Source organism: Larimichthys crocea, chromosome XIV (genome assembly GCF_000972845.2).
Source record: "Larimichthys crocea isolate SSNF chromosome XIV, L_crocea_2.0, whole genome shotgun sequence".
Taxonomy (NCBI): Eukaryota; Metazoa; Chordata; class Actinopteri; family Sciaenidae; genus Larimichthys; species Larimichthys crocea.
The window spans coordinates 6863645-6876019 of record NC_040024.1 but is presented as its reverse complement, the minus strand read 5'-3'; the positions used below and the strand labels follow the sequence as shown (position 1 = coordinate 6876019).

General features: G+C 42.5%; 3 protein-coding genes across 4 annotated transcripts in view; 1 reads left to right on the top strand and 2 right to left on the bottom strand.

The window, feature by feature from the left end:
- Positions 1-5747, bottom strand: part of LOC104932280 (type II inositol 3,4-bisphosphate 4-phosphatase) — a 19798-nt gene extending 14051 nt beyond the window's left edge. Inside the window, exon 1 of the mRNA XM_027287550.1 lies at positions 4813-5747. Within this exon, the coding sequence (XP_027143351.1) occupies positions 4813-4906 (94 nt within the window). The 5' untranslated portion in view covers positions 4907-5747. The remainder of the gene's footprint in view (positions 1-4812) is intronic.
- Positions 1-12375, bottom strand: part of LOC104935135 (V-set domain-containing T-cell activation inhibitor 1) — a 592626-nt gene that overhangs the window by 256769 nt on the left and 323482 nt on the right. The window lies entirely within an intron of this gene.
- On the top strand, positions 1123-10310 carry LOC104938113 (arfaptin-1). 2 transcript variants are annotated; one of them, XM_027287609.1, is made up of 8 exons: positions 1123-1362; positions 3149-3258; positions 5829-5949; positions 6066-6184; positions 6276-6497; positions 6592-6749; positions 6845-7019; positions 7762-10310. In XM_027287609.1, exons 2-8 carry the CDS (start codon positions 3181-3183, stop codon positions 7915-7917), a joined length of 1029 nt encoding a protein of 342 aa, XP_027143410.1. In that variant the 5' UTR covers positions 1123-1362; positions 3149-3180; the 3' UTR covers positions 7918-10310. The 2 variants fall into 2 exon arrangements, with proteins under 2 accessions (XP_027143410.1, XP_019119502.1); XM_019263957.2 differs by having other exon boundaries at positions 3128-3258.

Genomic DNA, 12375 nt, shown 5'->3' with positions numbered 1-12375 from the left:
AACTAAACAACCGCTAAAAACAAGCTTAACAACAGGCTAAACAAAAGCTCTACAACAGGCTAACAACAAGCTAAAACAAGCTAAAAAAGGCTTAAAAACACAAGCAACAACAAAGCTAACAACAGGCTTAAAAAACAAGCTAAAACAAGCTAAAACAAGCTAAAAAAAACAAAGCTAAACAACAGGCTAACAAACAGAGCTAAAAAACTAAAACAAGCTAAAACAAGCTAAAACAACAGCTAAACAACAGGCTAAAAACAGTTCCTCTAACGCACCACTTGAGGCTGGCTCCAGAAGTGAGTCAGTCTCCATAAGTCCCCATTTCAAATGTCACCAGCAGAAATAAAACATGTTTACAGCCTGGTACAAAAAAACAGTTTTATTTTATTTATATTATATAAATAAATAAACATGAACTCAAACTTTATTTTCTCTGCTGCTGTGACAACATCCTGTCTGAGCAGTCACATATCACCGCCCCTCCCTCCGGTAAGCACCCGGACAACATCGAGCGTTCCTTTCAGAGAGTTAGCGCTCGCTCAAACTTCCGGGTGTGTTTGACTTGTTGGCCTCTTTCTTCAGCTGCACAACTTTTACAAAACAAAACACACTAGTTTGTTTCCAGCGTGTGAATTGAAATGTATAATCTTTGATTAGTCTGTGGGAAATTGAAGCGCTACTTGGGCATAACACCAATCTACCGGATGGACCAAGTCCAGTATGTTGCTGCTGCTTGTAGATAGCAACGCGTTGAACGGTAACTGATGCAACGAATGGAGGGTGGAGTTAGGATGTAGTGTGGAAAGGGTGAAGTGGACGAAAGAGAACCGTGACCTCAAAGCTTCAGGAAAACCAAGCCAAGCTGCCATCGCTGGGAAATGAAGTACTAAAAACTACAGTTCCTCTAACGTCCACTTGAGGCTGGCTCCAGAAGTGAGTCAGTCTCCATAAGTCCCCATGTTCAAACTTCACAGCAGAAATAAACATGTTTACAGCCTGGTACAAAAAACAGTTTTATTTTATTTATATTATATATAAATAAATAAACATGAACTCAAACTTTATTTTCTCTGCTGCTGTGACAACATCCTGTCTGAGCAGTCACATATCACCGCCCCTCCCTCCGGTAAGCACCAGGAACAACATCGAGCGTCTCCTTTCAGAGAGTTAGCTGCTCGCTCAAACTTCCGGGTGTGTTTGACTTGTTGGCCTCTTTCTTCAGCTGCACAACTTTTTACAAAACAAACACACTTTAAGTTTGTTTCCAGCGTGTTGCATTGAACACGAACAGCTGAGTGAAGAGCGGAGAACAGCTGACGGTGTGAAGAAGAAGAAGAGGAGTTTGTTTCCAACGCTGCGAAGGTAAAACAAACTGTCACCTCTCGTCGTTAGCCGGTTTAAATGTCAGGAAATTCACCTTTAACACGCAGAAACCGGCGGTGTAACTCTCCACGCGCACAGGTGGGTCACCTCTCGCCGTGTTTGAACACGGAGCTCACCTGCTTCACCGGGGGACACGGTGTCTCCAGCCAGGTTAGCTTAAAGCGGGGGCACTGATTCACACGGTCACCGCTTTATTCGCAACACCTCCACAACTTAAAACTATATGCTGTCATCCTGAGAGGTGTTTCTGATATTCTGTCCACCCTCGCTGCTTCAGTCTGAGCCAGGTGTGCCCGATGAAGTGACAACTGAGTGTTTACCTGTGTCACAGGTACATTTATTTACTATTAGCAATATAATCTGACTTATATTTATGTATATTTGACATGTTTTTAATTAAATTTATTAGATTAATTTAAAGTTTTAGATTAAATCATGTTTTATTTTGTTATTAATATTGTTATGAACCCTTAACGGGTGTGTTATGATGTTTATGTTGATCAAATATTACAAATAAATGTAAATAAAATCAGTTGGCTGCACTGCTGAAGACCAAAGTCTAAATATACGTCTTAAAATCATTATTTGGACAAATATAAGTGTGTGTAATAATGATAATAATAATGTGCTACTATCACTTCAGTGTGAGCCCAGATTAAATAATCTCATGATATCAGATCAGGTGGTGACAGTTGATACTAAACTTCAGTAACCTGTTTACTCAGCGTGTTCCTCTTTCATAAGCAGAAGTAAAGATAAGCACATTTTAACATTTATGTTGCGCAAAGGACGAAGCGACTCTGAACGCCACAGGCAGAAATAAAGAGTGAACCAGGTGTTGGTGAAATATTTTTATATTTCTGTCAGGGGTCAAAGTGTCGCCGTCATAAAGTTCAGATAACGTGTCCGAACTCTGCTCTCCAATGAAGTTATGAGGTTTTATTACGTATGCCGGGAAATCTCAACGTTCGTCCGACGATAAGACAATAAGATAAAAGAAAACAGACTTTAAGGGGGATTCACAAGATTGATCATTGATATTTAGGGGTTACAAAGGAGTGGAAGGTTTCTGGTAAATTTCTGGAAACCTTCCATGGGAAGTTAAGCTTGGTAAATTTGGAAATATTCCAAATTCTCCATGGGGATTAACTGAAATTTGGAGGTAATTTAAACGAACTGTGTCATATCCAAACATACATGTAAACATTTAGTATTTAACGGTAGAACTCTATCAAGTTTGAATGTTACCCGGAATTAGAGTTGCAAAGGGATGGAAAGTCTTCCAGAAACTTTTCCGACATCATTCCATGGGAAGTTAAGCTTGGTAAATCTGGAAATATTCCAAATTCTCCATGGGAATTATGGAAATTTAAGTCTACCTGCATGAAATCTGGTTGTTTTAGTGTGTTTAGTGTGTCTGTTTTGTAAATTCCTGGTTTATTCCTGTTGAAAATTCCCAGAATTTTGCAACCTTATTGACATTAGACAAAAAAATGACCTCCTAATTCCTCTCCTAAACACTTTTCCTCGACCTCGATGTGAAAGAATCGAGGTGTTTCCTCCTTTCCTTTGGTAAAGGAAGCTCCGGTGTGTCCTAAAGGAGACAGTGAAGGACGCCTGGCTTTCACCACTAGGTGTCGCTGTCTGTCCACATGAACACTGAGCTCCTCTGTTCACATGAAGCTGCAGAGTGACACTGAGCCACATGTAAACAAACATATCAATAACGTGTTTTTGTCGACAGGAGGACGTAGAAGAAGAAGAAGAAGAAGAAGAAGAAGAAGTGGGAGGAGCAACATGATGGAGGAGGTGGAGCAGAGTGGAGAGGTCAGCCTGGAGTCTGCCGCCACAGAAGAAGAGACGACTCCTCCCACGGTGAGACGCCATGACAACCTCTCTAGTTTGTTTTTCCTCTGTCATTAAGTTCACAGAGGCTTCTGAGCCCAGCTCCTGTTCTGGCACGACGCTCAGCTCCCCGCCCCCGGGTCTCTAAACCTCCTCCTCCTCTTCTTCTTCTTCTTCTTCTTTTTCTTCTTCTTCTTCTTCCTCCCGGTGGTCCAAAACGCCTTCGGTACAAACACTAACACTCCTCCAGTGCTGTGAGCTCACGGTCCCAACAGCCGCTAACAAACTGAGCTAATGTTAGCTAACAGCAGCTAACAAACTGAGCTAACATTAGCTAACAAACTGAGCTAACATTAGCTAACAGTAGTTAACAAACTGAGCTAATGTTAGCTAACAGTAGCTAACAAACTAAGCTAACAGTAGCTAACAAACTGAGCTAACATTAGCTAACAGTAGCTAACAAACTGAGCTAACATTAGCTAACAGTAGCTAACAAACTAAGTTAACATTAGCTAACAGCAGCTAACAAACTGAGCTAACAGCAGCTAACAGTAGCTAACAAACTGAGTTAACATTAGCTACAGTAACAGTAGCTAACAAACTAAGCTAACAGTAGCTAAGAAACTGAGCTAACATTAGCTAACAGTAGCTAACAAACTGAGCTAACATTAGCTACAGTAACAGTAGCTAACAAACTGAGCTAACATTAGCTACAGTAACAGTAGCTAACAAACTAAGCTAACAGTAGCTAACAAACTGAGCTAACATTTGCTAACAGTAGCTAACAAACTGAGTTAACATTTGCTAACAGTAGCTAACTAACTGAGTTAACATTAGCTAACAGTAGCTAACAAACTGAGCTAACATTAGCTAACGGCAGCTACAGTTGGCAGCAGTTTACTTCACTGTGGCTACATCCAAGCAACGGTGTGCTAGCAGACGTTAGCTGTTAGCATCACAATCAAATTATTCCTGCTGTCTCAGCAGCATCGACTGACTGAGTGCGCTATCGGTTGTGTTATGAGGAGTTGTCACGAAAGCAAACCGGAGAGACAAACAGCGGCAGCGAGCGTTTGTTTGTCTGATAAGTCGGCCTTTGTTGCGGTTAACAGCAATCAAGTGACGGTGACAGGAGTGGTCACACTGCTGTTAGCGAGTGACTCACAACAACGTGAAGAACTGGAACATGAAGGCTGGAAACATTTCACATTTGGACATGGGGACCTATGGAGACTGACTCGAGTGGACGAGAAGAACCAGATTACTGCTTGTTTTTAAAAAACAAACTGTCCCTTTAAGAGCTCACCGAATACACCAGAAAGCTTCCTGTCACACACCAGCTTCCCTAACCTTTGTAAAGAGCAGAGGGGTGTGTGTGTGTGTGTGTGTGTGTGTGTGTGTGTGTGTGTGTGTGTGTGTGTGTGTGTGTCATTTTGCGTCACTACATGCCTCGCTGTCTCTTCAATGTGACACAACAACTTTGAGCCGAATTCCTCCGGCCTGGTGAGCCCTCCACAGGTGTGTGTGTGTGTGTGTGTGTGTGTGTGTGTGTGTGTGTGTGTGTGTGTGTGTGTGTGTCGTTACCTCTCATCTGCGTCAGGTGGCCGTTTCCTGTCTTGTGACTGTTCCGGTGACTTCTGACCTCTCGCCTGCCGCCAATCACAACAGGGGGGGGCATCGTCTCCGTGGCAACCTCACAACCTTTTAATCTGGCTTCTGATTGGCCCCCTCTCCCGGCCTCTAAAGAGCCCCCGGTTCCCACGGTGATCTAAAGTGTCTTGACGTCACTTTACACTTCTGACCTTTGACCCTCTTCACTCGACGGTTACCGGTCATCTTCCTACGCCAGGCTCGTGCTACGTTCAAGAACTGTTGGACGTAGTCTCTGTTGTGAAGATCAGTGTGGTGGCTCTGGTCATCGCCGTCGTGGCACTCCTGGCTAATCTATAGGGTCACCTAACAGGTGCTACCAAGTTCTCAGACAATATTAAGAGGTGAAACGTGATAATAAACAGTGACACGGTCAACAGAAGATACCGGAGCCTGTCACCCCTCTTTGTCCAGAAATCCCACCACCAAGTCCACACAGGTAAAATTAAGGTGCGACAACAACGACCACATCCCCTGTACCAATTTCCAGAAGTAAAGTTGACCTACAAACATGTGTGACATAACTAGGCACACACATTTTGGCTCCTACTGGAAGTACAATAGTTAAGCTATTCCACAGAGCTGTCTCCGTACTGTAGATTGCTTCGTAGGGTTCAAAGAAAGTCAGAATCAAAACAGATGATCACCAACCTCAACCTTCTGGTACCCAAGACCTTCGGTACTAGGTGTGGTGACTCTGGTCGTCGCAATCTTGGAAGTCCTTCCTTCACCGGCTAAGATCACCAAACAGGTGGACCTGAGTCATGCTGAATGAAGCCTGGTTGCTCAAAAAAGCCACCTGTAACATCTGAAGATGTGGGGACTTACGGAGACTGACTCGCTTCTGGAACTAAACCCTCCAATCAGAAGCTGCCTTAAAGCTGATTGGTCAATACACGCTCATATATGAGCAACCTACAAACATGTTTTTTTTTTTTGTTTGTTTACAGGAAGTAAACAGTAACTGCAATCACACCGACAACGGTGTCACTTCCTGTCCAGCTGATGTCACGTCGGAGGTCAAGCCAGAGATCACGCCGGAGGTCACCATGGAAACAGAGCAGAGCAAAGGTAAACTAGTAAAGGGGCGTTCAAACTGAGCATGAAGAAAATTTGTGTGAATTTGTGTCTCTGTTGGGATTTAATTTGAATTCCCGTCGTCATGGTAACCCTCCGTTGATCTCTAGACCTTCCAGAGACGCCGCAGAAACCAGGCGGTGGACCTGTGGTCGTCCAGGGCAACAACAAGAATGCAGCCAGTGAGAAGCTGCAGAGAGTCCGCAAGTGGAGCATCACGACGTACAAGGTGAGACCGGACTCGGTGATCGTTCTATTAGTGAAAGTTTTTACCGATCAGTGCTCATCAGCGGCATCGCTCTCTCTCTCTCGCCACGCAGTGCACCAGGCAGGCTCTGGCGGAGAAGCTCGGCCGTGGATCGCGTACGGTGGATCTGGATCTGGAGCCTCGCCTCGAGCTGCTCAAAGACGACCGACAGCGCTACGAAAATGTGACCAAGCTCGCTCAGACACTGGCTGGTCAGCTCACTCAGCTCACGGTCACTCAGAAGACCCTGGCGGACGCCTTCGGCGAGCTCAGCGTCAAGTCACCGGAACTGCATGTGAGTCTTAAAAAGTGTTATCGGTGGAACTATACCTGCGGTGTTCGTCCAATCATACTTAGTAACCGTAACTATTCTCAACTTTCTTTGTCAGGTGGAGTTTGGCATGAACGGAGAGGCCCAGAAGTTTCTGTCCAAGAGCGGCGAGACTCTGTCGGAGGCCATTAACGCCTTCACATCCGACATGAACACCCTGGTCAACAAAACCATCGAGGACACCATGATCAACGCCAAGAAGTACGAGGCTGCCAGGTGGGTGGAAAACACACTTTCTGTTTCCTGTCCTAACGAGTCACACCACGAGAGCAGGTAATAACGACCACGTAAAAACTTCCTCCACCTTTCAGGATCGAGTATGACGCGTACCGGGTCGACCTGGAGGAGCTGAACCTCGGACCACGGGACGCCGTCACCGTGCCCAAACTGGAGAAGGCCCAGAAAGACTTTCAAGGCCAGAGGGAGATGTACCAGAAGATCAGAGATGACCTGTCGGTCAAAGTCAAGCTGCTGGAGGAGAACAGGGTGAGAAGTCTTTTGTGTCTTGTTTTTTGGATACTTTATACTTTTACGAGTGATTCGACAATAGAGTGATGACAGGGAATAAGTAGAATGAGAGATAGTTGAAGGGGAAGCACTTTAAATCCGCATCTCCTATTTTTTGGCACTTCCACTTTCTTATGTGCATATTGGAAGAGCACACTACAGTATGTAGTATCTCGGAGTCTTGTTCATGAGTGATTGGTAAGTACCGGACTGTTTTTCCAGTCTATCTACATTCCAACCCTCACCTATGGTCATGAGCTTTGGATGGTGACCGAAAGAATGAGATCATGGATACAAGCGACTGAAGTTTCTTCTGTAGGGTGTCCGGCTTCAGCCTTTGAGATTGGGTGAGGAGCCACTGCTCTGTCGCATCAAAAGTAGCCAGCTGAGGTGGTTCGGGCATCTGCTAAGGATGCCTCATGGGCGCCTTCCTTTGGAGATATTCCAGGTCCAACTGGTAGGAGATCCCAGGCAGACCTAGAAACCACTGGAGGGACTGTATAACCCATCTAGCCTGGGAATGCCTCAGGATTCCCCAGGAGGAGCTAGAATGGGTTGCTAGGATGAAGGACATCTGGAACACCACCGTGACCCAACCCCAAATAGGCGTTTCTTTTGATAGGCAGCAAAACAAGCGACTTCAAGGTGGTTAAACGTGTCAGGGAAGAAGCTTTGTTAAAATTCAATCGAGTTATTCTTTATTCTCGCTCTCTGTCTTCAGGTCAAAGTCCTCCATAATCAGTTGTGGCTGCTCCACGGTGCCTTTGCGGCTCACAGTTTGTCGTGTCACAGCTTCCTGGAGCAAAACATCCAGCAGGCCAGCAAACACCTCAACAACCCCACTGCGGATGCCCCCTCCTGGCTGGAGGAAAGTTGATGACAATAACCACCAAAATTGTCCATGTGGCCGGTGGACAGATGAGTGTTTGGGAGATGTTTTGGGGATTTCCGGATGCTGTTGTGGGAAATGTTTGGATGGATGTGAAAAATTGGGATAGTTAAAATAGGTGTGTAGCTAGTTAATTCATAGCTTGGGGGTTTGACTCCAGCATCTGGACACCTTTGGGAAAAATGAATGAATGCGACAGAAACAGGGAATTAGATTGATTTTGGATTCATTTTTGGATATTTAACGGGGTCCTCCTGCAGGTCTGGAAATGCTTAGAAAAAGTAGAATTTTATCATGTTCGGTATTTTGAACATAGGACAAAGGCATCTGAACAATCAATTCTCTTTTTCTGCTTTACATACATACATTCACAGACAGTACTTGTGACTTCTGACCTGTTTAACGGGAACACACACATATGTACCCCTCCTGTGTTGGGGAGTAAATCCAATCTAATCCTCTGTGAGGCACTAAGCCTTTCTTTGAACTTTAAAAATCCTCAGCCACTGCAGTCGGGAACTCGCAGTGACAAAAAGTGCCTCAACAACACTGCAGGAAAACAGTTTTACTGCCTACAGAGATGTTGCCATTGTACGATCACCAACTCTAGGGTTAGGGTTGGCTTCCTAAAGACAACTGTGTTTTAGATCCAGGTCCAGGATAAGAAAATATCCTCTTGTACCCATTCAAGTAGCAGCTTCTTATCACTGGACATCACTTTTTGCCAGTTAAAATAAGAAATGTCGTTTGCAGATGATCTTTAGCTGCAGCTAACTGACTTTAATACCAGAACCTACATGCCAAAAAGCTAAAATGAGACTTGGCTTATCTCTGGTTAATGTGCTCTCCACAAGTTGCTGTTTGGCCAAAGATTATTTGTGAGGTTAAAGAAACACGTCTTTCACCACTCGTCAATAACAAGGGTGCTTTTTAGTTAAACTAGACCAAGAGTCCAGAGTTGATCTCGTCACCTGTATTTGGATATTTGGAGTTGAAGTACCCTGTGAGAAATCAGGTGAAAGTGACAGGTGATGGATGGCCACCTATAAATTTAACTTAAGTGACAGATTCAGTCAGCAGTACTGGTGTGGTTGGCTGCTGGTCAATTCCTGGTTTACAAGACAAAGAGCTCAGCTACTTGTAGTGACCAATAATTTGCACAAACCAAATAATGTTGCTGTACGTCGACGATAATGCCTTGTTTGTTGATAAAGAAAGGTTGGTTGTAGCCCAATCTTTCAGGTGACGTTTCATCAGTAGCCAAAGTTTCAGTGTTTATTCACAGTCTCTAACACTATATCAACACTGCTGCTTGGAAACACTTCACAATGCTGTAGCAGAAAGATTAAGGGATGCCTTTCCGTTAGATTCTCTTGAGTCTCTGAACCATCATTCCAGTTTAAAACCAATATATCCTTTTGACACATTATGTAATTTTGCCAAAAAAATATTAAACGTATGCTTTTAAATCGTGTTAGTCCTGAAATGCCGTAAAAAGCCTGGGAGCTTATATACCGTACAGATGAAAATACTGAATAAATGTGTGTTGTTGTTTTTTGTTTTTTACTTTTCTGATTGAGACCAAAATTTTAAAGGCTCCTCTGTTTTGTCTTGTTAACCATTTTGTGGACAAAATAACAGAAACACCTTGACGATTTGATGCAATCTAACGTATCTATTGAATGTCAGTGTTATTTTGTCCGCCTCCTGAATGTCCTCTTTGCACTCTTTGCACTCCAAAGCGTAATCTGCCTTAAATATTTCTTATATGTGAATTTACTCCTCTCTGACTGTTTTGTTAAAATGTATAAATGTGTGTTTTTGTGTTTGTGTCACTGTACCTCAGGCCTGACGACAACAACAACAAAGATAAAAATGACTGTTGATGCTTTTTGTGCAATGTTTTGCCTCAAATTCTCACCATCAACGTCTCACCTGAATCAAATTCCATTTGAGCTTTGTTGAATCAGGAAGAAACACGAGTTTATAAGAGGCAAAATTATTTCATTTTAACATTTTTAAGATTGATTGAAATGAATAATAATTATTAAATTCTCCAATTTTTTTGGGACTCATTTCAGACTTTTACAGGGTTTTACGAAACAGCAGAGCGACCTCTGTTGAGGACGTTTTTTCCCAGTAGCATCAGTGTTTGTTGATGTTGAGATGAGGAACAACCAGCTGATCTCATGTTCATAACAAACTTTATGGATGTAGGGACTGTAGACTGTAAAAAATTCTACCGGGCCAAACAAAAAGGGTTAAAGGGGAATTTGCCTGTTTATTTTTAATTGTACTTGTTAAACGAGGACCAAATGTACATAAATAAATGTAAAATCTTGTTGCCAAATAAATCTCATTTTCTTTGTAAAAAAAAAAAACTGTCTGGACTTACTGTTTTAAAGTCTGTAATTAAAACTTGTTTTTATCCTGGTCTTCAGATTTCAGGTGCACACCTTGGTTTTCATCTCCACAGAGAATCAGAATTAGTTTTTATCACCAAGTAGGTTTTTAACAAACAAGGACTTTGTCTTGTGTTTGTAGTGCATGACAAATATTAAAAATAGATAAATATATATGCATAATCTGTTTTTAAGTTTTTGTGCAGGAGCTCACAGGATGCAGAATATTTTAAATCTGCAAGATATCATGATATATGCTATGTGGGGTTGAGGGTGGGGACTCAGTGTCATAGGGGGACCTGGGCCTTGTTGAGGCCAGCAGCTGACACTCCTTGTGTGGGGTTCGGTTTAGGTACTACTGGTGGAGCTCCTCCAGCAGGAGGGGGCCTCCACAGTCGCCCGACCTGAATCCGGTTGAGATGGTTTGGGATGAGTTAGACGACAGGGTTAGGAAGTTTGTTTCTTGGGTCTTAAACTTTCCTTGGAAGTAACGATAATTTTTATGTAACTATTGATTAAACAGAGACAGGGTTTGATTTACTGACATGCAGGATACAAGTCAACATATGTAGAATAAAGTGCGTTGGTATCATTGAGTCTTTTTCCAGGTGTAAACTCAGACTCACCTCAGGATTAGTGAACTGTATTGTGTTTTTAAATGGAGTGATTTTAGAACAGGACTCTGGTCTGTTTGTGCTTGTGTTGCTCCGATTGCTTCAAAGAGAGGCAATTATTCACCAGGCAACACCAACACAAACCAGATTCTACTGTTTGTGTGTTCCAGGCTCATTTTCCCAAACATCTCCTCAGCATTGTTTGTTCATCTTTGGACCCAGATGTAGAGCTCAGGAAAGTGTTCATTAACTCGTCGTCTTGGACTGGATAACTTCGTACAGAAGAAGAAGTTGCAGGAACTGTACTGAAGGTCAGAGGTCAGCTGAGACAAAGTCAAGGTTAGGATACATTCACTTCTTGACACGTTAGCTGCAACAAACGATTGTTTGGATTGTTGTAGATTTATATTTACATCAGGAAGAATTATTCTAACTTTGGTATCTTCTAAAGTGACATTTCAATGTGCCAAATATTTGGATTTATGACCAAATATCTGCAAAACTAATGACATGTCCATCGACTGTACTTTGAGTTAAGCGCTAATTAGCATTTGCTAATGTTTAGTCTGCTACTTTGCTAATGTTTCAAATGCTATGGTAAACCATGTTTAGTCTGGCATGTTAGCGTGCTAGCATTTGCTAATGTTTAGTCTGCTCAAATGCTGTGGTAAACCATGTTTAGTCTGGCACTAAACATGGTTTCAAATGCTAGCACGCTAACATGCCAGACTAAACATGGTTTCAAATGCTAGCACGCTAACATTTCAGATTAAACATGGTTTCAAATGCTAGCACGTTAATGCTAGCACGCTAACATTCCACATTGTTAGCGTGCTAGCATTTGCTAATGTTTAATCTGCTAGTTTGCTAATGTTTCAAATGCTAACAAGTTAACATTCCAGACTAAACATGGTTTCAAATGCTAACACGCTAACATTCCAGACTAAACATGGTTTCAAATGCTAGCACGCTAACATTCCAGACTAAACCATGTTTAGTCTGGAATGTTAGCATGCTAGCATTTGCTAATGTTTAATCTGCTAGTTTGCTAATGTTTCAAATGCTAGCACGCTAACATTCCAGACTAAACATGCTTTCAAATGCTAGCACGCTAACATGCCACATTAAACATGCTTTCAAATGCTAGCACGCTAACATGCCACACTAAACATGGCTTACCATGTTTTATACTTTATATTATATTGTTATGCATTATACCCTAACATCAGCATGTTAGCATTGTCATTGTGAGATCTGGTAGCACGCTAACATTAGCATTTAGCTCAAAACATTCTTGTTCGTGCCTAAATACGTAACAAAAAGCCTGTTAGCTTCACTTTTAGCTACGTGCTAGCTATGATCCTGTTTGATTTTTTTTAATGAACTCATCTCTGTAACTAAAGTTAGTTAACGTCATAATTACCAACTCA

What these genes read in the sequence shown, in the direction of transcription:
- LOC104938113 (XM_027287609.1), top strand. Translation starts at nt 3,181, where the DNA reads ATGATGGAGGAGGTGGAGCAGAGTGGAGAGGTCAGCCTGGAGTCTGCC. An exon ending in AAGAGACGACTCCTCCCACG is followed by an intron (nt 3,259 to 5,828) that starts GTGAGACGCCAT and finishes GTTTGTTTACAG; the next exon opens with GAAGTAAACAGTAACTGCAA. An exon ending in TCAAGTCACCGGAACTGCAT is followed by an intron (nt 6,498 to 6,591) that starts GTGAGTCTTAAA and finishes TTTCTTTGTCAG; the next exon opens with GTGGAGTTTGGCATGAACGG.